The sequence below is a fragment of the Archocentrus centrarchus genome, chromosome 19 (genome assembly GCF_007364275.1).
Source record: "Archocentrus centrarchus isolate MPI-CPG fArcCen1 chromosome 19, fArcCen1, whole genome shotgun sequence".
Lineage (NCBI taxonomy): Eukaryota > Metazoa > Chordata > Actinopteri > Cichliformes > Cichlidae > Archocentrus > Archocentrus centrarchus.
In genome coordinates, this window is record NC_044364.1 from 12,451,013 (window position 1) to 12,475,770 (window position 24,758).

A 24,758-nucleotide genomic window follows, 5' to 3' on the forward strand; every position below is an offset into this window, starting at 1 on the left:
CTTTTAGTACCACTGGACCATCAGCACTGGTCTAACGCAAAGACATGCAGCTAGATGCTCCACTCATAACCTGGATTACAGATTATCTGACAGGTCTGGCTGAGTAGCTGCTGCTCTGACAGCAAACTGAGCAGCACAGGAGCACCACAGGGGGCTGTTTTATCACTCTTTCTCTTCACCCTCTCTACTTCAGACCTCAGGTACAGGTCAGTCATGCCTCCTACAGTGATTTTCAAATGACTGTTATTGTTGGTTGTGTCACTGTTGGGCAGGAGAAGGGTGATGGACAGTTTTGTGGAGTGGTGTAAGCTATCTACAGCTGAACATCACTAAGACCAAGGAACTACAGGTACCTAGTTCCTCCCCTGTCATCATAAGGGGAACAGATCTTGGTGGCTGGCAAATACAGATACCTAGGAATACACATAGACATTAAATGGGACTGGTCCAGGAACATTATGTAGATGTTGTCTTTAAAAAGGACCAGAGTTGCCTTTATCTACTGAGGAGGCTCAGATCCTTCAGTGTCTGTCTGTGTATATCACTCTGTGGTGGTAAATATGATTTTCTATGGTCCATATATTATTAGATTATTATACATAGATTATTTTGTGAATTCATTGCCCCTTTGTCAATAAAGCTTTGTATTGATGTTGGGTTAACTTTTTCCCTTTAGTACTCAGTAAATGTATATTTTCTTTGTTTACGTATGTGTTCCTGTACAATTGTACCTTTTGTACAGAACCCTGCTCAGAACAAGTGCCCTATTCTTTATGTTTTCATACGTGGCTGATGAAGTGACTAAGTAAAAGTATTACACAGTGAATTACACTTTTATGTTGTTGTGTCATGTCAAGATACTCAAAGTTGAGGTAGCAGTCTAACTGAGGATCATTACACATATAGATTGACATGTGAACTCTCTGTCACTCTGTTTCTCCCTCACTACAGACAGACAGCTGGACTCAGCCAGTCTTTGAGCAAGGGGCATCGAAGGGGGGTGGTCCATCATGGGACATGGTGTGAAGTAAGAGACAGTTTCACAGTCTCACAGTCACAGAGCTAAGTTTACTGCCACCAGAGACGCACTAACGCTACTGTCTGGGATTCTGAGTTCCTCAGCTAAACTGCTGTCTGTCCGCCTGACTGACCTGACCTGATTTTGGCCAACAGTTCACGCTGGTTTACTGGTTTTCTTCAGGGTTTTGGGGGAGAAGGAAAAGCATTCACCATGCAGTCTTGTGCCAGGTGTGGGTTTGTGGTCTACCCAGCAGAGAAGATCAACTGCATTGACCAGGTAGTACAGAAATTCTAGCACTGGGAGTTTTTATATATTTGTCAGAGTAAAACAGCAGATTTTTTTTTATATACAACAGAAAAAAAAATCAAAAGTCTTGTGCAAACAGGGGGATTTACTGGAAAAAAATTATACAAATGACTTCTTGGATAAAAAAAAAACAAACTCCTTAATGTGCCTGTGTTAGAAAAAAAAACTAGCAACAGTTTCCCAACTATATGTTGATCTACTGCAATATTAAAACATTTATGCAACTCAAAATGGTTATTGATATGACATTTAAAAAAAATAAACATGCTGGACAAGAAGAAAAAAGACTTACAGTTTAAAAATGGCATAACAACTTTAGATAATAAGTCAGTAATTTCACATGGAAGAACTTGATGTGATTGCTGGTTTTATTCTGGGCCTTGTGATCATATTAATCTGATATACCAGAAATTACCGGTCCAAGATTTAGATATTTTGTTTGATGAACTAGATCATAGTCATATTTCCTCAGATTTTAAAATGTGTGGTCTGTCTGCCCCTTTTCTTTTCTTTTTTTTTTTTTTTGTCAGAATTGGCACAAAGCATGTTTTCATTGTGATGTCTGCAAGATGGTGCTCACTGCAAATAACTTTGTCAGCCACAAGAAGAGGCCATACTGCTCTGTGTAAGTACTGGGCAACACTACAGCACTGCCTATTGATTATTTGCAGTTAATTGCAAGAAATTATTAAAAAGAAAAACCTGCTTTAGATGCAAAAATATAACCATTTTTGATAGATACAGACATTTAGACTCTTCTTAGCAAGCAAAGCAGAGGAGACAAAGTAAACTGTGGCCAGTTAGCTGCGTCTTGGTAAATCATGACTGCACAATACCTAGGATCTCATTTTTAATGCCATGAATTACACCTGGTGTGACCATGTTGGTGACCATGCATATATGTCATCCTTTCAGTCACAATCCAAGGAACAACACATTCACAAGCGTCTACGAGACCCCCATCAACATTAATGCAAAGAAGCAAAGTAAGGCGAGCAGTGAGGTAAGATGACATCATGTGTAAAACCACAGCAGCATCATACATGCCATACAAAATATTTCTTTCCTCTGACTCACTGTCATTGTTACTGTCTATGGCATGAGGGGAAAGACAGTTTATCACTGGGGTGACAAGAGATTGCTATTTAAACTGATCATTGAGGTCTACTAAAATGAACTAAAAAAACTTGAGATTTGACCCTAAGCATTCGTATCGATTACCGTCAGATCAAAAAGGTCTCATTCCCTCTTTACGAGAGGCGGTCGGCAGCTCTGAGTCCGTGGTGACGGCAGGGGTTTGGAATGGAGACTGTGGCTCAGGTTATTTCTGTTTCACTGACAGGGGCTAGACGCCCCCTCCACTTAGCCCACTTTATGCTTCACCGGGCTAAAATTGCATGTCAGAAAAAAACAGCTTCACATCCCTTCCTCTCCTCTGCCCAGCCACCTGTTTCTGCCTGTCTGAGTCTGTCTGTGTCTCTAAGTTCATGCAATGCTCTTGTGCTTATATTAGCAGTAGGCTAGCAAGCTCCTCAGCTACTGCTTTAAGCCACTAGAGGTATATGGGAATTAACATATTGATATTTGATCTCAGGGTTGACCTCAGATCATGAGTGGCCCTCAATCCTGTCCCACTGAACATTAAAAATATATATATCTTGCTTTGGTTAACATGCAGTGTTTACTTTCTTATTCTTATTGGTTTCTTAATTATACTTTATACCCTTTTAGCAATGATGCTCTAGAGAAGTCACTCACATGTCCAGTCTCTTATCCTCTGACATACAGCTACTCTAATATTAGTTTGTGACAGTTTTTACAGCTGTAGGATGACATGCAATCAGTAAATCTATTCTAGATCATTCTGGGCAGGTCTTGTTCCATCTTGATTGGAACATCTCAGTTATTATTAACAGCACACTAATATTATACCTTCATCATTTAGCATTTCAGCTCAGGTTCTCCTGCAGCACAAGAATAGAGTGATGTTTGGCACTGTTGAAGTAAGGCAATACCAATTATGAATAGCAGATTTTTAAATTATTTTTAGTTTTGGGTCATGAATAGCATCCAGCTACCAAAGTGGATGCTGCAATCACATGCGCAGTGTGTGCATGTGCAAATGTGTGCTGGCCTTGGCTTAACGCTTGTCATCCATGTGCATTTGTAGCTGAAGTATCGCGAAGATGGCGAACACTTTAAGTCCACCTTCCACTGTGACATGAGATCCATGGAGCTGGAGAAGGCATGCCTAGCCAATCAGATGGCCAGCCAGGTGAGCTCCCGGGAGAGCAACTGGCCATTTAACCCTTTTAAAGGGAGTTTCAACCCAAATTCTGATTTTCCTTAGATAAAAAAAAAAAAAAATTAACCCTTCTCTTGGAGGAGAGTTGTTAAATCTCATTCTTCAAATTTCATACTTTCTATCACTTTAGTATTTGAATTCAACCACACAGTTTGTCTGCCATGAGTAAGCACTTGTATATTTTTGTATCACTTCAAGTAAAAGAGCTGCATGGCTGATTTAACAAGTTCCTAAAAGCCTAAAGGATACAGAATTACCTGGTTTAGGAACATTTTTAATTGACCATATTTGTTTTCCATATATATAAACAGGCCTTTCAGTCTCAGTCTGAGTTCTCACAGCAGCAGACCTGGTATTCAGGGATGGTGACCAACCAGGAGATAGTCACAATGTCTCAGGCACAAAATAGCACCAGCGATGTGAGTACACATGTTTTTCTTTCCCCTTAATGAGGCCCCAGTTTCATTTCATATTAGCAAGACAAATGGTTGATATTAAAAAAGAAGTCATAACTCTACAATTAGTAGCAGTATTGGTCACACGTCCTGTCTGATTTTGTGCCTCTTTTTTGTGCAGGTGAACTACACAGAAGAATACGAGCAGTCAAAAGGAAAGGGAAGCTTTCCTGCAATGATCACACCAGGCTACCAAAGTGCAAAGAAGGCAAATACCTTAGCAAGTAATGTGAGTGGATTTAGTTTGGCTTTCTAGACCATACAGAAAAAAAAAAAGTGCCAGTCAGTTCCTTTGTGTTAAACAATTTGTGCAAGTTAATCAAAAATTCAAGAGGCCAAACAAATTTGCTTTATTGTCTTTCTGTTCAGGTGGAATATAAAAAAGGACATGAAGAAAGAGTTTCCAAATACACGTTTGTTGACCCCCCTGAGGTGATTCTGGCCAAGAAACAAGGGCAAATCGTTAGCGATGTAAGCCTTTCAGATGACAACCAACCCAGTCAAAAAAAAGAAAAGAAAAAACTTTATATATATATATATATATATATATATATATATATATATATATATATATATATATATATATGTTTATGTACATGAATCCTTGCCTTTTTTCCAATCAGTATGCCTACACAGAAGAATATGAGCAGCAGAGAGGCAAAGGTAGTTTCCCTGCACACCTTACGCCTGGATACAAAATGTCAAAGAAGGCCACTGAGCTGGCCAGTGATGTGAGTAGTCCCAAAAAAAAGCACATACAAATGCATGCAGATACCTTTTCAGGGTTGTGACTGATTGTTTAAATGCTGGGGGTTTTTTTTTCATGTTGAACCAGATCAAGTATCGTCAGATGTATGAACAGGAGATAAAGGGGAAAGCCAGCACTGAGGCAGCCGTTTCTGAGATGGTTCATGCCAAAGAAAATGCAGAGAACTTCAGCCAGGTATCAAAATTACTCTCACTGATTTAGATTTAAAGTACAAGTGAACTAAATAAAGTTATGCGCTCGTCTATTTACAGATTGCCTATACTGAAGAATACGAGCAACAACGAGGCAAAGGAAGTTTCCCTGCCATGATCACTCCTGGTTATCATCTTGCAAAGAAGGCTCAGGAAATTGCTAGCGATGTGAGTATCCATTTGACTGCAACCCCCTGACATATTTATAAAAGCTGTGGCTGTCTTTGGTAAACATGTAATAGGTATGCAGGTGCTGGGAGCTTTGTATTGTGTGTAGTTAAAAAGAGAGTCCGTCTCTATTGTCTAACCATGTGAACTAGTGGTAAATGTTGTCAAAACACTGCAGAATGTAGTGTGTAAGCGCTTCGGCTTCATCAGTCAAGTGTCCTTGTCATCACTGGGCAGAATAGTAGACAAGGGACAACAATGAGGAGACCGCCTGATGTCATCATTCTCTAAACTCTCCTCAATGACTGAATTAGACTGTGTGTGTGTTTCTGTGCATGCACACCTCTAATCCACTGATCCTGCAGGAACACAACTGTTCCTCCTCCTCTTACTTGTGCTTAGTAATTTTTCATCTCTTTGCAGCTAAAATATAAGAAAGACTTAAACAAGATGAAGGGCACGTCACACTTTCACAGTCTGACCTCTGAGGATAATCTGGCATTGAAGAACGCCCGAAAAATCAACAAGATTGTCAGTGAGGTGAGGCTCATGAGAAGCATGCAGCCTTCACTAAGAACATCTGTGTGTCTGGATTTATTCAGGAAGTAGGGAAAGAACAACCTGAATATTCAAACAGCTTTGTGTTGAGAGAAAATCTAAACAAACTGCAAAGCAGTTTCAGATAAATGTACTGCTCCTTGTCAGTGTGTGTGTCCGTGTGTGTTTAAGAGCGGGAAATATCGGGTGTACTGTGTCAGTGTCCAGCAGACATGAAGCCTCCCGAATTGCATTTTCAGCATCTCTGAAATGCTTGTGTGGTGAGGTTACAGCTTTACCTCCAAGGTCGTGGCACTTCCTGCCAAACTGAGGTTACCTCTCAGGAGAACGCAGCGCTTCACTCTTGAGCATCTATTCTGAGCCTTAAAAATATGGCATGCATGTGTAGAAATGAGCACTTATTCTGAGTCTAATCTTCCACCAAAAAAAGCACGCAGAGACATGTGATCGCAGTTGTTTTTCTGCTTTCCGCTGTGAATAATGTTCAGGATCTAATGATAGACTGAACATAGCATGGTTTGTGACTCGCATTTTAAAGCCTGGAGTCTAGCACTGTGACCATTGACTTTTTGGCTTTTGGAGCCAAAAGTAGCTATATTTGGATGAGGGGGTAGAATGCTAAGTTATCAGCTAACACTAGCAAGCTTGATAAGCAAGGGGCATCGACAGACTTCATATTAGTGCTGAGTAAGATATTAGAATCTCACCCAAACTGGAGCACAAAGCATTTTTATTTCAGCATCCAGAGGTTGAGTTCAGTGACTTTAAGCTCAGTAAAGTATGTTTAAGGTTAAAGGTTTGTCTCAGAGGCTCTTGAGTGATGATGGAGCATCAGTGATGGTGACTGATTAGTGGCAGGAACTTTACTGTAGATTTAGTGTTAGCATGGTGGAATGCACGCAAGCACGGGGAGAACATGCAAACTCCACACAGAGAGAGGGAGAGGCCTGGGCCAAGGTGGAATCGAACCCAGGCCTTCTCCCCGTGCTTGCCTGGGTTTCCTCCGGGTACTCCGGTTTCCTCCCACATTCCAAAGACATGCACTTACTGGGGTTAGGTTGATTGGCTACTCTAAATTGCCCATAGGTGTGACTGAGCGCATGAATGTGAGTGTAAAAGGTTGTTTGTCTCTCTGTGTTGGCCCTGCAACAGGCTGGCGACCTGTTCAGGGTGTACCCTGCCTCTCGCCCTATGACAGCTGGGATAGGCTCCAGCCCCCCCGCGACCCTGAACAGGATGAGCGGAAGCGAATGGATGGATGGATGGTGGAATGCACTTAGGTGCTGCAAAGAATCGGCTCTGACTGTCAAAGACAGAAAAAGGTGGTTGCAGTGAAAAATGTGACAGTTTAGCTGCTTTCTTTTTACATCGTTGCTAACAGGTGGAGTATAAAAAAGACTTGGAGAACACCAAAGGACACAGCATCAATTTCTGTGAGACACCGCAGTTTCAAAATGCCGCCAAGGTTGCCAAGTTCACCAGTGATGTAAGTTCAGTGATAAACTGTCAAATAGACACATTTTTATAGTCTTTGTCATTTTTTTATACACACTACACAAATGTATAAACACACAGCGCTTGATATTGGCATATGAAAATCTTCATTTTATATTTCTTATAGAACAAATATAAAGAGAAATACACCTCTGATATGAAAGGCCACTATGAAGACTCGGGTATTGATAAGAAGACGATGCATGCCATGAAAGCGAGGAAGCTGGCAAGTGATGTAAGTATTATCTTTAACTGACTCACCATATTAGAGCTGCTTGCTTGGATTTGATTTCATATTACATGGATAAAAAGTCACTGACAAAAATGTCACAGCACCCACAAATATGGTGAATCTAACTCATTGTTGATGTGGTGGTTTTGTGCCGCCTATTTCAGATTACTTATAAACAAGGCTGTGTGCAGGAGCAGGGTGAATACAACTATCCAGCCAATCTCACACCCAGTTACCAAAGCCAAAGAAAACTGGACCCGCTGAAAGAGGTCAGATCTCCCACAATCTAATTAAGACTCAGAGTGACATTATTTCACTAGAATAAAGGCAGCACGTATGCGTAACCCTACATGCACATTAAAACATAAAAATATAATGTAATTTTCTCAGACTGATTTATCCCAGCACTGTTTTCTTTACGGCTGCAGAAGAACTACAGGCAACACATTGACCAAGTAAAGTACAAGTCGGTGACAGAAACACCTGAGATCATTTTGGCCAAGAAAAATGCTCAGCTTGTCAGCAATGTAAGTAAACAGTATAACACACCAAGGACTGATAGTGAACACTTTCATTAATAACTTTATCAGGACTTTTCAGCTACACGCTGCACTCCTGTATTGTGTAAAAATGTAATTCATGTGTCCCCTAGTTAAATTACAAAGCAGGCTATGAGAAGACAAAACATCAGTACACACTATCCCAAGACCTGCCACAAATCCAGAAAGCCAAAGCCAATGCTGCTTTGTGTAGCGATGTAAGTTAACTTTTCTCGCACTTGCATGAATGAATTGCCTTCACACTTTGTGTAAGCATGCGCAGTTCAATACCAATTCACCAATCCCTCTTATTAATGAAGTTATGATGTCATAACCCATTAATGTTGCTCCAGATTAAATATAAAGAGGAATGGGAGAAGACTAAGTCTAAAGCATGCGACATCGGCGTGGACGATCTGAGTGTCAAAGCGGCCAAGGCCTCCCGAGACCTTGCCAGCAACGTGAGTAAAGGCATGATTTTCTCTGCTGCTGATACACAGAGCTAACATCTTAGCAAAAAAACCTAAGTGACTTTAATAAGGAAAGCTGGCAAATGAAATTAAGTCAGATGGGCATGTGTTTCAGATTAAATACAGAGAAAGTTACATGAAGAACAAGGAGAAGGCAGTGGGGGTCAACATGAGTGACTCCAAGACTCTGCACTCTCTTCAAGTGGCCAAGATGAGCAGTGATGTAAGTAGAAATTACTTTCTCTGTAAAGTAATACAGTAGTATAGACTTGTCTGACTCGCACATACTTTGTACAAACCTGGAGTATAACCTCCAAACTTACCTACTCTTTTTTGTTACAACTTTAGATTGAATACAAAAAGGGCTCCAAGGAGAGCCAGGCCCAGTACAGCCTTCCTCTGGACATGATCAACCTAAGCCACGCCAAGAAAGCTCAGGCACTCGCCAGTGACCTGGAATATCGCACGAAGCTCCACGACTACACAGTCGGGCTTGATGACATCAAGGTTCAGCAGGCCAAAAAGGCTTATGCCCTCCAAAGCGAGGTGAGACCAACCTGTGGTATTTCAGTGATGGTTTATATTTTACATGCAAAGACATAAAGAAAACGGCAAAGAGAAGTCTTTTGGAGGCTGTTGACACTTTTTGCCCTCTCTGCAGAACCAGTATCGTTCAGACTTAAATTGGATGAAAGGAGTGGGCTGGGAGACTGAAGGATGCCTCAACATTACTCAGGCCAAGAAGGCTGGAGAGCTGCTTAGCGATGTGAGTGGAAATATGAATTTATATTTTAGTTTGTCGTTCTGTTTTAGGCACACCGTTTATTTGCCTTCTTTTTCTCTAAGACCAAATACCGTCAGAAGGCAGACAGCATCAGGTTCACCCAGGTGGCGGACGATCTTTCCATCAAGCATGCAAAGAAAAGTCAGGAACTGCAGAGTGACGTAAGTCTCCATTTTAAAGCTGCAGTCACATACCATTCATTAAGGTGTGCTCTTGCAATACACCGTACATCTATCTGACTTTTTCAGCTGGCGTACAAAGCAAACACAGAGCAGATACTACACCAGTACACCATCACAAAGGATGAACCTCTTTTCAGACAAGCAAAGGCTAACGCGGACCTTCTCAGTGCGGTAAGTTCTCTAAAAAAGCAATGAGAGCAATGTAGAAAACAATGAAGGTATATTGATGCATGGTGACGTGCATTTTTAAACTATATCTGTTACTGTTAACACAAAGTACAGCAGCAAATCTAAAGCAAAATGGCACAAGCTACTGAATCACAGGGTGTACTTAGTGTTTAACAGGACTGAATATATCAAATAAACATATGCATCATGATGATCTGTGCTTTACCTCAGGGCACAGGTTTTGGGCCAGTACCAATTAAAGCATAGTACCAGTAGAGTATTGTTTTTAAAAAATATTTTACTTCACTAACTATTAATTTTTATGCAGACATTTTTGATTCTGTGACCCGATTCAACATATGGCCATTCTCAGAAAGAAGAATCTATTTAGACCATTTTCAGCTGCACATATTTAGTGTTTCCATATGCTACAAATTAAAGCTGGTTAACTAATTATTTAGTCCAATAATTCAAAATCATCCAAATTAGATTTGCTTTAAAAAAGAAAAATCCACATGACATGACATAATGCACTTTAACTCTTTTGAAGTAGCCACTCGCACACCGTTCAACATGAAATTGTCTTTCATGGTCAGTTTGCCTCAAATGTAGCCAAAATGTCTCATCTGAGAACTGGGACAGAGATCTGTGAGGTGAAAGTGATTTAAGGAGTTTATCATTATATGCATGTGAAATTCCAATATTATTTTTTCCTTGTGCATTTGCCTTTATAGAAAGTGTACAAGAGCAACTGGGAGAAGCAGAGGGAAAAGGGCTTTGAGCTCTGTTTGGACTCACTGGCTATACTCACAGCAAGAGCCAAGAGAGACCTGGCTAGTGATGTGAGTTTCCTTTCTGTTTTATTCTAAAAGTGGCTATAATCTTAGTTCGAGTTGTGCTGTAATATTTGCAGTCTAGTGCTTTCTTTAAGAAGTATCATTTATCATTTTTTTTAGTTTAATATAATACCAATATAGACCATTATTTCTTGTCTTCTTGCAGGTGAAATACAAGGAGACATATGAGAAAAACAAAGGCAAGATGATCGGCATTAAGTCGGTCAGTGACGACTCTCAGATGGCTCACTCTACTCTGGCCACCAGACTACAGAGTGACCACCAATACAAAAAGAACTATGAGGACACTAAGACCAAATACAGGTGAAGCCCATTTTAGTTCTTCAGACCCAGAGTCATCTGATACTACAGTACTACTAGAAAAGGGAGTAGTTTATAGTTGAGTGAAATTTCCTAAATCCGCAGTTAGAATGGTCATTTAGCCCTAATATTCCTCGACATCTGGTGGCATAAATGCAGTTCTTTACCTCAGAGGGTAAGGATGTGTGTGTTTTAACAATTCAGTAGCTCTAAAAAATGAGATAAAGGGTTTAATTCAGCATCAGATATAAGTTTAAGAGGAAAGTACTGACAGAAGCTTATAGATATTACTGGCATTTTTAGCAGAATTCATTGCAATATCCTGCTGTTCGTTCATGCCAGCAGCAATTTAGAAAGTCCACTTTTCTGAACAACTCATTTCAAAAGGTCACACAAGCGCTGACTTAGAGATTAAGAAGTCCTTTGCTGAGGCAAAAGACTATATGGGCCATCACCCTGATAAATTAAAAGTAAGATGAAGTGTACTAACCTTCTTTTTAAGTAGGAAAGACCCCAAGCAGCAATTTTAGAACAAAGCTCCTCGTTGAAATTAATCTTGTCCTATGCAGGGTTTCTCTGGATATGTTGAACATCAGCCATGCCAAGAAGGCTCAAGACCTGGCAACCGAGACCAATTACAGGACTATTCTCCATGAATACACCACTCTGCCAACTGACATGAATGTTGCCTGGGCAAAGAAGGCGTATGGACTACAGAGCGATGTAAATCTTATTTTTAGGCCCTGTAATTCCAAACAATTTCATGCAAAAGTGGTGCAAAATTTTTAATGAAAATGTGTGTCTGTTTTCAGAAACAGTACAGGTCAGATTTGAACTGGATGAAAGGTGTTGGCTGGGAGGCCTCGAAATCTCTGGATGTCCTGCAAGCAAAGAAAGCTGGGGAGCTGGTCAGCGAGGTAATGTCTAACTAACAGTCGGTCTGAAACTTCATTAACATTTCCCGCATTTCTGGTAATTATATTGAGACTCAAATGTGAATTAAAACAATTATACAGTGTTTGGTACACCACATTTACCTGGAGTTAATATCTATGAGAATCATGTAGGTGAATAAGCACAGCAGCAGCAGGAAACTGATGATCAACTATGTAACATCTAACTGGAAAGCACATAACATTTACAGCTTAGGTCAGGATGTATTTAAAGAGCTTGGGACCATTCCTGTACCCTACAAACTGGGTTAAGTATGTGCACTATAACAGGAGATCAGACAGAAAATAATAATTTAACCTGTAACAGGATCAAAATGGTTCTGACTTCTGTCTTTCACTTTGCTTCAGTATGTTGATTACATTAAAATAATCAGCAGATGGATTCATGCAGTTTGTTCCATCCAAAAGGAGAGGCAAAAGCATTCCCATTAAGATTAAATATCTGCCTCAATCTTCAATGTTCAATGTGGATACAGAGCTCTATTATAGAAACTTCAAAGGTTTGAAATCATATCTTTTTATGAAATTTAGTCATTTGACTTCCAATTAATACTTTAATATTGTAGGAAATCTGATTTGCTATCTTTTTTCGTGTCTTTGGTAGCCTAACATTTTGTTTGCCTGACCTATAATTTCATATGGATTTTGTCTTTATCTACCGCTTACAGTAGGGGGCATAGCTCAGGGGTAGAGCATTTGACTGCAGATCAAGAGGTCTCCGGTTCAAATCCGGATGCCCCCTGTGGTATGAATTTACCTGCTTAACTTCTAGACTTTACTGGTTCCAGAAGTAGAACACGAGTTGGAGCCATCAGACCCATCCTGTGGGTCCGGGTCTGTGTTTACGTTCAGTCGACAGGACAGATAAACTGGCTTTATCATGTAATCCAGTAGCAGTTTGTGTTCCTGACCTATAATTTCATATTCATTTAGTCTTTATTTGAGATACAAAGTAGTGGGGGTATAGCTCAGCGGTAGAGCATTTGACTGCAGTTCAAGAGGTCTCTGGTTCAAATCCACATGCCCCCTGCTTTACTGAACAATCTTCCTTCACATGTAGACTAATCTAGAAACATTTTGCTCTTCTAACCCATAATTTCATACGGATTTTGTCTTGATTTGATAGTTGTAGTAGAGATAGGAAGAAAAAGTGTGAAAGAGACGTGCAACAATTTCTGAAATTCAAACAGGAGATTGTGAAAGCATTTCTTTCAGTATCTAACTACTCAGCTCCTGGGTCACCCCTTCTATGGATACTTTAAAACTGAAACATCACCTTAATCTCTTATGTAAGGGTCTGTAAATTGTACATGAAGAACTTCCTGGTACAGACTGGATGTTCCATACTCTATTCATAACTTCATCATGAGCAGCCACCTATTTAAAGCATCATTCCAGTCATCATGACCAATATTTGATCACGAAACACAAATAGAACAGAGCCCAGAGCAGGCATTTTTCTGTATATTCTCTGTGTTTATATCTACAGCAGCGGCACGTGTATTATCTGTCTAACAAAATCTTGTTTAGTTACCTTTTTGCTTTTTCAGGTAGTTTATGTTAGGATCCACATTTGTGGTGTCATTTTTGCCCTCTAGTGGCCCCAACACATATATGCACTGAGTATTTCATGGCTACATCTCATTGTGGCAATCTAGTGCTCATCATCGGGGTATTTTTCTTCTCTAGAAAAAGTATCGCCAGGATGTGAGCGCTCTGAAGTTTACCAGTGTTGAAGACACTCCAGAGATGATCCAGGCCAAACTAAGCAACAAACTTGCGGTTGATGTAAGTTCAGCGGCCACTGTAATCTCAATTATTAATTTACAAGAAATGACATGCAACCAAAATGCTGTGATCTTGCTTGTAGAAACTTTTGTCCAACTTCATGACATATGTATTAGCTTTTTTTCAAACTTAGTAGCAAAAATAAGTGGAAAGAGTTAGGGTATGTTAAGGCAACGTGACCATTAATCCTATACTTTTTTTTTTAACAGAGGTTGTACAGGGAGAAGGGTGAAAACATGAAGCACAACTACACACTCAGTGGAGAATTGCCTGAGTTGGTGCAAGCCAAGCTCAATGCCATGAATATTAGCGAGGTAAAACCATATACAGTATGGACACATTAAATTAGCCAAAGAGCTCATCTTGTCGCCAGATTTTATGCAAGAATTTCCCCGTGAAGCTGAGTTTGTCCATCTGTCATGTTTCAGACCCGCTACAAGGAATCTTGGAAGAAGATGTGTGATGGTGGTTACAAACTGCGTCTGGATGCCATTTCTTTCCAGTCTGCCAAAGCATCTGCAGAGATCCTCAGTGATGTGAGGGTCCATTTCATCACATAAGAACACAACAAAAAAATGTTGCTCATTATTTTATAATGCAAAAAAATAATAACTTAAACTACTCTTGATAATCAAATTAACAAGATGACTTGCTTTGAGTGACATTCAGACAAACCTGAACATATATTCTATATAGATTTTCAAATATCTCACCTCACTAAACTTGTGTTATTTATGTGTTATTTCAGCAAAAGTACAAAGAAGAATTTGAGAAGACCAAAGGGAAGATGATCGGGTTGAAGGCACTGCAGGATGACTTGAACATTGCTCACTCAGTCTATGCCAGCAAGCTACAGAGCGATGTGAGCGCTTTCTTTCCCCAGTTTAGCTGATAAAAACAATCACATATTTGTAAATATTATACAACATTTTCGTATCCACTTGCCCCCTTCTAGATTAAGTATAAGAAGGACTCTGCTAAGGAGCTGTCAAAGTTTCACTTACCCATGGACATGCTGGAGGTTGCACATGCTAAAAAGGCCCAGTCACTGGTCAGTGATCAGGACTACCGGCTCTCCCTGCATCAGTACACCGCGCTGCCTGATGACTTGAAGCTGCAAGCTGCCAAGAAAGCATACACGCTGCAGAGTGAGGTGAGAGGGACAGCACGCAGCTTCTTTTTACATATTTAACAACTCTTCTTCTCTCACAAATGAGCTTGCTGTGAAAAAGAACACAACAGCAGCATTATTACAATTACTTTACATGATATGCTATATTTAGATCAATAAAACTTTTGCAACACTTGTTTTTATGTAATCAGACTTATTTTTACATTAAAATCTGTGATCCAGATTTATAGCTTTTAGTTTGACCGGTGCTTACAAGGCCAGCTTAATTACCTCATTAATAGATAGCACAAGTCTACCAGGCAAATTGATTATTAAAGGCTGGAAAGAATACCGGATATTAAAAACATTAAATAGACCTCACAGTTATAAAATGTTCTCACTTTATCAGAGAAAACCTTTAAAGACTATTGATTATGTTTTCTGTCCACTCTACAGAAATTGTATCGCTCTGACCTGAACTACCTGCGCGGTGCAGCCTGGATTGCCACTGGTGCTCTGCAGATTGAAGGGTCCAAGAAGGCCACAGACCTCATCAGTGAAGTGAGATGTCCTCTATGCTCTATAATTTCCTTTGCATCATTTTTAGTGTGTGTGTATATATATATATATATATATATGCAACATTTTCAGTGGGAGAAACGTATCATCACTCATCCAAATGACTTCTTCAGTCTCAGCTGACTGCTGGTTTTCAGTACCGTACAGTTGCACTTGCAAGGCTGTGGGAAACCTGCAGTCAGCTGACTGAAAATTTTGCATCCACATGAACTGAGTCAACTTTCTGTGACTTTTCTGGGTTTTGAATGTCGATTTTGTTTGTGGGAGTACAAAGCATTGACTTGATTTACACTGAAATCTACAAAGATTTCCCAGAAGACTAACTTCGTTCTTCTTTCTGCAACAGAAAAAATACCGTCAGCAGCCGTACAACTTCAAGCACACCTCTGTTGCTGACTCTCCAGATATTATCCATGCCAGACACAGTGCACAGATTGCAAATGAAGTAAGACAATGAGCTTATTTTATTATTTTTTTTTTGTCAATTTATTCCAGATCTTCTTTTTTGCAGTCTCTACTTTGCTTGCTTAAGCTGCACTATTCCTCTATAAGGTTAATAAAAATCACATCTTTAACATACATGTAAATTTGCCAGCACCTCAGATAGTTTATATTTCACCTAATATTTGGAAATGTTTTGATGATTTGATTGATAATAAAATGTGTTTTATCTCTCTGTCCCAGCGTTTGTACAAGGAGAAAGGTGTTAATGACCAACACAGCTACACTATTACAACTGAGAGGCCAGAGATTACACAAGCAAGGATCAATGCAGCCAACTTTAGTGAGGTACTAAACAACATACTGTAATTATCAGCATGTTCTTTTCTGAAGTTTTCTGTGTTTTTTAACATAAATGACTTTTTTGTTTTGTTTTTGCAGATAAAGTACAGAGAGTCCTGGCACACTCTGAGGGCTCAGGGATACAAACTCACCATGCAGGACATCCCCTTCCAGGCTGCCAAGAGCTCCACGGGCATTGCCAGTGATGTAAGCCCACACTTAGATTACTGTCATTTGTTGAAATGAAAATATCACATAATTTCAAAGAAAAATGTCAAATGCAGCAGCACTGCAGACTCCAACTATTTAAATAGTTAGTTTTGCCTTACACTGAACTGTAATATAATGCTGACTTAAAGTTAATTAATCTATTCTGTGTCTCTGCAGTACAAGTACAAACACAACCACCTGCTGGAAAAGGGGAAGCACATTGGAGTCAAAAGCATCGTGGACGATCCACATATGCTGCACTGCCTGCAGGCAGGCCGGCTGGCCAGTGACCAGGAATACCGCAAGGATGCCCTGACAACCAGCGGGCAGTACCACCTCACCCCAGACATGATTAATCTGGTGGCAGCTAAGAATGCCCAGGCGCTGGCAAGCGATCAGGACTACAGGACGAGGCTGCATGAGTACACGGTGCTCCCTGATGACATGAAGGTCAAATGGGCCAAAAAGGCTTATGAACTGCAGAGTGAGGTGAGAGCCGGGGGTGATGAAGAGACAAAATTACTAATCGGAACTGCAAATGTCCCGACTCACTTATTGCTTTATGTTTAGAAACTATATAAGTCGGACCTCAATTTCATGAAAGGAGTAGCCTGGGATGGAGTGGGTGCGCCTCAGCTGGAGTCTGCCAAAAAGGCTGGAGAACTTATAAGTGATGTGAGTAATAAGCTGAGACCTTCGTTCATTTAACATGTTGTTGGCCTAAACTGTCAAATGAAAGTTTCAATGAATCTCCTGTAGGTTACCAAACACAAGCTCCAGCTCCATATGCAGTTGAATTTGGCCTTTACACAATACTGCTTTAAAGGTTTCAGCCCTCTGTGTCTAAATGTGTGTGGCTTCCTTCTTGCAGAAGAGGTATCGCCAGCTGCCAGACAGCCTGAAGTTTACCTCAGTGCCTGACTCTCCTGATATAGTCCACGCTAAGACAAGCTATCAACAGTGCAGTGAGGTAGGAAGAAGAAGGAAACGTTTGTAATAGCTAATTCAAAAACCCAATTCCGCTTTAAGGGAATTTTGTTGTTTTATCTGCGGGTGGCGATATTGATATTTTGTCCATGCCTGTGCCTATTATCCATGACAGAGGCTGTACAAATCTGGAAAGAATGATGACATGCATAAGTACACCTTACATCCAGATGATCCAGACTTCATCAGAGCCAAGATTAATGCTCAGCAGATTAGTGATGTAAGGCACATTTATCAGCTAAATACAAGCAGATAAAGATGCCAATACCTCTTCATAAAATGTTTTATCTCAAACATTCTTTTCCCGTGAAGAAAGTTTACAAGGCATCTGGGGAGCAAGTGAAGACATCGGGGTATGACCTGAGGCTGGACGCCATTCCCTTCCAAACTGCCAAGGTCTCCAGAGACATTGCCAGCGATGTGAGTTCATGTGATTGCTGAGTTCTTGGATATAAAAGATATTGTTGCTTAAGGGCTTCATAATATGGTGAAAAAAAAAACAACTGTTAGTCTAGCACAAATATTATATAATTTTTTTATGGAAGTATTGTACTAAAGGCAGCAAATTTACTAGCTTCAAACATTAAGGTAAATTTTCTTACAACAACATAGTTAAGCTGTAAAAGTTACCTGAAAGCTTCTTTCTGCCACAGTTCCGCTACAAGGAGGCTCATGTGAAGGAGAAGGGCCACCAGGTAGGGTTACGCTGTGTGGAGGATGATCCTAAGATGTTGCACTCTCTGGCAGCAAGCAAACTCCAGAGCAACCTAGAATACAAACGTCAGTCCAAGGAAGAACGCGCCCACTACAAAATCCATCCAGACCAGCCAGAGTTCCAGCACGCCAAAAAGAGCCAGGCTCAGGCCAGTGACATCACCTACCGACACAAGCTCCACGACTACACCTGTGACCCTGAACAGCTCAATGTCAAGCATGCCAAGCAGGCCTACAAACTGCAGAGTGATGTAAGTCACGATTTACATGGTTAAGAAACTATTATCATTTTACTCATATGTATTTTATCTGTGGCAAATACCCTGAGCATCAGTGCGACCCATGACATGAGGCAAATTCAGTGTTTATCTTCAGTCAAATGACACGGACAGTTTCCCTGTGGAACCACATTGGGGTAATTTTACAGTAGCTGGTTAGAGTTTTCTGACTCAGTTCTGAACCGATACCAAAAGAGCTAAACTGATGGAAGAATAGGGCCTTGGTTAAAAATTAGAAAAGGTTCCCTTTACTTTTTTTTTTAAAATAAAATGATTACAAACTAACTGACATGCACAGTATTAGAGCAGTTTATAGGTTCCTTTGTTCTTTTAGGCTAAGGGAAAGGGAAGGAAATGCATAAGAGGGGCCTGCATTTATCCAAAATTATGCAAAGATTCCATATATTAACATAATGCCCAAATTATTTAAAAATGGTATGTAGTAAATTTGGGCCACTGGCTCTAATCTAATGTAGCACCTGGGCATTAATGTTGGTTGATATATTTCATCAATATTCATCTTGTTGCAGGTAAACTACAAGTCAGACCTGAACTGGATCAGAGGAGTGGGCTGGACCCCTCCGGGCTCTCATAAAGCTGAGCTTGCCCGCCGGGCTGCAGAGTTGGGGTTGGCTGAAGGAGTAAGCACTGAGGAGGCTATTGCAAAGTATCAGCACATGATGATGGTAGGTTAGCATGGAGGGTGGACTCCAGTGATTTCTTTTTCTTTTATAAATATATAAGATAAGGAAGTCCTTAGACAGAAAAGGGTCTTGCAAACCTTCTCCTTGTCTTTCTTTCAGTTGCATCACCAACAGCAGATGGAGCAGCAGCAGCAACAGCAAGCTTCCGAGCAGGTGGAGACCAGTGAGGAAATTCAGCAAGGTGTCAACATGGATGCCATGGAAGTTCTTCATGTCAAGAGGAAGAAGACCATACAGACCGTGCAGAAAAGTTCCAGCACCACCACGACTTCATTCAGATCCATGGAGAAGAAGTCCAGCACCACCTCATCTTCCTCATCAGGCACCCTCCAGAACACAACCAAGTCTAGTAAACTTGCTGCCATAAAGGATGCGTAGATCAGAGCTGTCGTTTGGATTTGACTACTTTAATGAAATGATCATTGTGACTCTGTAGTTACACAAGAAACCACAATATTATCAGAGCTGCTATAGATATGATGATGCTCATATGATTAAGAGTGGGATTAAGCATGTTGAACCAGGACAGGACTTGTGATGTTTGTGGGAAGGATTGCTGATGTTTGTGAATGTGCTGGAAAAAGAAAAAAAAAAAAAAAGAAATTACAAGATATATTTGATATTTTTTCAAAACTTCTGAAAGGTTAAAATTTCACTTTGAAGGACTTTTTTTTTTTAAATTCCAGTTTCAGCAAAACATCAGGATTACCAAAACTGAATTAAAGTTATCGCGGGCTGAAGGTCAAACTGAATGGAATACTGAAATGAAAGCTAGCATTTTGCTTAAGTGTATTTGGAAGAAGTAAGGGCTGGACCAGATTGTTGTATGGCCACCAATGCAGAGTGCAAAGGATTTTTACACTGTTTGTTTGTTTTTTTATCTCTGATAAATACTGTATGCTGAAAGTTCAAATGATCAAGGTACAGACAAAACCTTGTTGCAGACAGGTTCGATAATTTCCTGCTCTTTCAGCCATTGAGAAAGAAGTATAGTCCTCGTGAAATGATGTGATCTACTTTTGTCTGCAGGTTCAGCTTTGTGAGTTTGTAACAGTGTTTCTTTTAACTCAAAGCTGGGCTCGGAGTAAATGCTTGGTTTTATCACAGATTAATAAACTTTTTTATTTTTCCCAGGCAAACTAAGCTACAGCCGCTTTTTATTCCCAAATGAGTACAGAAGTAACGTGGATAAGATGACTGATGCTGAGTTGATCTTGGTCCTGATCCTGTTGAAAATGTGTGGCCACACTTGTTCTGATTCACCAGAATCCCCCTTAAAGTTTTATGTTTCTAGAGCCTGAAACATCTTTTTTAATTTTAATGAGGGAGTACTGTGTGTTTCAATGGCTCCCCATCCGGAGATCTCCTGCTGGGAATGCCTGCTCTGGTAGGCACACCATATTCACAATGGACATTTCTGTGGCACAGTAAGGCCTGTCTGTAACTTTGAGTTTAAGCAGAGCTGCACAGAAAATACAGCGATGTTAATATTTTTATTTACAAACTAATGATGTTTCTTGCATAAAAAAATAAATAAATAAAAATCTCAAAGCATGGAGATTATATTCAAAAACTAAATAATATCATGATACAGAAGGTGGGGATGAAAGTAAAAAGAAATAAGGACTCGAGGGTGTGGATTCATGTAATGTTAACAATATTTTGTGATTGTGTTGCATTAAACCATCTAATGCCACAGTCATGGCTTTGTGCTTGTTTTTCCTCTCTATACTTTTTTTTTCCCTGACGTGTTCCTTCAATGCCACTCTTTGCTCTTTGCTCTTCTTCTTTTTAAATGATCTCACCCTGAGTGTTTCATTTTTAGCCAGTTTCATTTCCTGCCTTTATGATTGCTGTCTCTATCATGGTTTCTTATGACCCTATGTGAATTTTAAATGTATTTTCCCCTCTGTTTACCTGATTGAATATTCCGCTCCGTGTCCTAGTGTGTTTGCATTCTGTTTCTTTTGATTACTTTTCCCTCTTATGAACGCTGCTGCTGCCCTTTGTTTGGACTTCTCTACTAACTGAGGTTTTCCATAGTTAAAGTTGTGTTTTGAGTAATTTAGGTTCATCTTCTCCAACCTGATTATGTTTCTGTGTTGTGCATTTTATTCACTGAGCCTTCACAGGTTCTGGAATACAATGTCCATAGCCTAAGTAAAAACAAACAAACAAAAAAAACCCCACGCTATATTTGATAAATGTGGCAAACCAGTGTCGTTGCAAAGATCCTCAGAGGTCTGTCTGTAGTGATCTGGTCCATTTCTTTTTGTTCTCCTCCCAAAATCACTTTTATGTCATGAGTAGAGCCAAAAACAAATAAATAAATAGTTAGGTTAGGTTGTCAATTTACCGGCCGATCTATGTTCCGACCCTCACCTATGATCACAAGCTTCAAGTAGTGACTGGGATCATGGATACAAACAGGAATGAACTTCCTCTGAAGTGTGCCTGGGCACCTCAGCCATTTGGGAGGAGTCACTTAAGGTGGTTTGGACATCTTACCAGGATTTCTCCTTGGCACCTCCTAGGGCAGGTATTTCAGGCATGTAATAGAGGCCAGGTCAGATCATATAAATCGCAAATAATATTTATTTGAATTGACTGAAAACAAAGTGATACTAGAGTGAAAGGATGATTTATGAAAAAAAAAAAAAAGAAGAAGAAGCTTTCGAGTAATAATGTGGATTGTACTTTGGATAAAAGCTTCAAGCTTTATTAAAGAAAAGTATAGGTTTTGTTCTTTTAAAAATATATTAACTGTAACATTGCCATAATAATAAGAAATAATCTATTTTTTCTGTAGATGATGTTAATGACCTATTTAATAATACTTTGTGAAGAAATAAGTTTTGCTATTATTTTCATTGTGCTATTATGATTGCTTCTCACAGTAAATTATTCTTGGGGTCTCCATTAGGATGAGGGTTAAAGGTGTTGCTGGTATCATATTCAAAATGAGCATTCATTTAAAACATTTCAAGTTTCAGCATTTGATGAACTCTTATTAATATTTTCAGTCAATTATAAGGTTGAAATGGTTTGCAAACCATTGCATTCAGGTTCATTTATATTTTCTACAGTATTTGTTTTAAGGTAAATAAATTAAGCATCAGAGGTGACATTGTGCCAGTGAATTCAATGGGTGTCCTTAAAGTCTTAATTTCACAGAACTTCCCAGAATATCTATCTAGACAGATACCTGCTTCTCCTTTGTATGCCTTGTTTTTAATAAGTTTGATCAATAAAAGCCTGGATTATACAACAAATTATTTATTGCAGTCTGGAATAGAGGTCTGCAGTTGCACTGGTAAAATAGATTTTTTTTTTAGGCTGACAACACAGTCACCATGACTGCATGTGACATCCATGCAAACATTTCTGGCTAAAGAGTAAAATAATTTATTAACAACAACCAGTAACTGTTGCTAAACTTGTGGATTTTATGGAGAAAAACTCAAATTAGTAAAACTGTAAAAAAAAAAAAAAAAAAATGTTAAAATTTTAAAAATAAACAGCTATACAAAAGTAACACATAAATGTATGAAGCAAAACTGGGGGATTTTTTTCCCCAACCTTTTTGGCACCTTTAAGGCTCAAAACATAAGTATGTAAATTCTGTATCTGATGTAGTTTGGCAGGAGCCACCACTGAGACAAGGATGTGGATCACAAAGTTGTGGAATTAGCAAGAAAAAAAAAGAAAAAGAAAAAAAAAAAAAGAGTCATTTTGTAATTAAGACACAAATGCAGGAAACAATTAGATGCAGTCATCTAAAACCACTTACTGAGTTCAAACAACCAGTTACTTACATCAAAATGAAGGGTCAGGGTATCAGTGGGGTCATCATAGTCTATATCTATATCTGCCAAGAGGAAAGACCTACTTAAAGACAAGTTTTTTTTTTTAAGAAAAAAACAGTCTACACTGGCTCTACTTCCCTAATACGCAATGTATATCAGAATATCCATTAAAGAAAAAGAAATATCTATACAGTAAATCTTCACATAACGATGTAAGTAAAACTTGGCACAATTTTTTTAAAATTGTCAATAAACTCATATTTTTTAATATCCATTCACTTCCGCATTGGCATTTTTTAATAATTTTCTAGAATATGTACTGTAGATCAATAAGTGATATGAAAATTAAGCTGCCACCACTACAGATAAGCTGGAGAAAGTTTCTAAGACAAGTCTGGCTGAAAAGACAGAAATCACAGTCGAGAATAAATCTGCGAGCACTCTGACAAAACGCAGTCTGTGTGAATTGTTCATAAAGGTCTCAAAGAACTTACATCTGAATGCAAGGAAGGAAAATAAGGAAAATGCATTTGTGGGTTGCACATATGAAAAACTTGCCAAATAGCTTATTCTGCTATTGACTCTTGTTTAGAATCATTTACTGGATTGGCTGAAGTTCAAACTGAGGTCTCAGTAGCATGTGGAAGAACCATACACAGCCACAACAGTCTGGAAGCTCCTCTTCATGCTGGTCACCAGCTGTGGGATGGCATCCCATTCTTCAACCAGCAATCATCCAGTCCAATAAACAACACCAAAGAAGAGAATAATTATTTAATGAGAACAGATTGCAGCATTGTGAGGCCAGTTATTGGTAACCCCACTGTGACACAGGGCCTAAGCTGACCTGAAACAACAACAATGAAAAATAATAATAATATATGAAACACTGTTATGATTTTTTTCAGCTGGGCTGTTTCTTTTTTATTCAAACAGTGATCACTTTACAGTGGGTGCAATATCATCTCAATATACAGCATCATATAACCTATAAAATACACAGGAAGCATGTGGAGAAGAGTTCAATCAGAGTACAAGTCTCCCTCTCCCTGTTCTCTCAAAGAAAAATGTGTCTGAACCAGTTTATACAGAGGCAATTCAGTATATAGTGGGTTCATGTTACTGACAAAGTTAAAAGGAGTGCTTGTAAACCATATGTTTATTTCAGTCCAGACAGTTCATAATAATTCTACACGACACCCCAAACTCATGCTGATGGTTCTGCACACACTTCAAACTTTGCCTCAAATACTGATTATTGAACTGAATGTTGTAAATTCATTTCATATTTACCACTACAGTGGTGTAACAAACCACATGCAGGAAAAAAAAAAAAAAAAAAAGTAACTCACACAGTGTCAGGTCAGTCTGTCTACATACCACTCAATACTTTAAGAGCCAGTATGAACCCAAAACATTCACATTTTCATTGCAGTCTCCCAATGTGCTAACCTTAAAGACTGTTCTCTTCAACAACAATTCAGTGACTGGAGCCCAAAATTTAAAAAAAAAAAAAAAAAAAAAAAAAAAAAATGCCAATACTTTGTTCCAATTCACAGGTTTTTCTACTGGAAACAGGATGGGGGAGCGTGCAGCTTTTCAGTAAGTAAAAATAATATAGAAAAAGTCTATAAATATAGACATATAATGCTAACTTTTTGCAGCATTGGCCAGTTCTTCTCAACAGCAAACCCCATGACAACAGTTCACCTTGTCTTTTTGTTCTGTCTTTGCACACAGAGAAAGCTGCGTGCTGAAGTTCAGCCTCATGTATCCTCCACAAAATTTTGCTCATGTATATTCGGATTTGCGTATATAGTTGGAAGGCACATATCCTCGCCGACCCTCTGCCTCCCCCAGCCACCATTCGCTGTTGCCGTTCATGTCCTGGAATTCGAGTATTCGCAGTTGCTGATTGGCTGAGATGCTCAGTTCATTGGCGCAACGGGCAGTGAAGGAGTAGAGAGCATAGTAAATCTGAAATGGAGTCAAGAACACAAAAACAGAGACATCATTAGTTTGTGTTTTTAAAAATGAAAAGCAGTG

At 39.4% G+C, this 24,758-nt stretch overlaps 2 protein-coding genes and 2 non-coding genes across 7 annotated transcripts in view; 3 read left to right on the forward strand and 1 right to left on the reverse strand.

The window, feature by feature from the left end:
• Nucleotides 1–1,160: 1,160 nt before the first annotated feature.
• nrap (nebulin-related anchoring protein) lies at nucleotides 1,161–20,495 on the forward strand. Its single transcript, XM_030754947.1, has 43 exons — nucleotides 1,161–1,297; nucleotides 1,858–1,952; nucleotides 2,243–2,330; nucleotides 3,498–3,602; nucleotides 3,944–4,051; nucleotides 4,209–4,316; nucleotides 4,457–4,558; nucleotides 4,711–4,818; nucleotides 4,923–5,030; nucleotides 5,108–5,215; nucleotides 5,639–5,755; nucleotides 7,155–7,259; nucleotides 7,395–7,502; nucleotides 7,664–7,768; nucleotides 7,928–8,026; nucleotides 8,152–8,256; nucleotides 8,392–8,499; nucleotides 8,624–8,731; nucleotides 8,857–9,054; nucleotides 9,170–9,274; nucleotides 9,355–9,453; nucleotides 9,541–9,645; nucleotides 10,377–10,484; nucleotides 10,645–10,802; nucleotides 11,369–11,522; nucleotides 11,612–11,716; nucleotides 13,442–13,540; nucleotides 13,750–13,854; nucleotides 13,969–14,076; nucleotides 14,289–14,402; nucleotides 14,496–14,693; nucleotides 15,108–15,212; nucleotides 15,577–15,675; nucleotides 15,915–16,019; nucleotides 16,113–16,220; nucleotides 16,401–16,712; nucleotides 16,794–16,898; nucleotides 17,095–17,193; nucleotides 17,326–17,430; nucleotides 17,523–17,630; nucleotides 17,864–18,175; nucleotides 18,733–18,888; nucleotides 19,006–20,495. Exons 1-43 carry the CDS (start codon nucleotides 1,232–1,234, stop codon nucleotides 19,282–19,284), a joined length of 5,400 nt encoding a protein of 1,799 aa, XP_030610807.1. The 5' UTR covers nucleotides 1,161–1,231; the 3' UTR covers nucleotides 19,285–20,495.
• On the forward strand, nucleotides 12,423–12,494 carry trnac-gca (transfer RNA cysteine (anticodon GCA)). Its single transcript has one exon. It is a non-coding gene; the product is annotated as a tRNA-Cys (tRNA).
• On the forward strand, nucleotides 12,710–12,781 carry trnac-gca (transfer RNA cysteine (anticodon GCA)). The gene has a single exon. It is a non-coding gene; the product is annotated as a tRNA-Cys (tRNA).
• Nucleotides 20,496–23,472: 2,977 nt separating the features above from the next.
• The window catches only part of dnmbp (dynamin binding protein), a 48,166-nt gene continuing 46,880 nt past the window's right edge, over nucleotides 23,473–24,758 (reverse strand). For all 4 annotated transcript variants that reach the window (XM_030754847.1, XM_030754845.1, XM_030754849.1 and 1 more), the window contains one exon: nucleotides 23,473–24,689. In XM_030754847.1, the coding sequence (XP_030610707.1) occupies nucleotides 24,504–24,689 (186 nt within the window). In that variant the 3' untranslated portion in view covers nucleotides 23,473–24,503. The remainder of the gene's footprint in view (nucleotides 24,690–24,758) is intronic.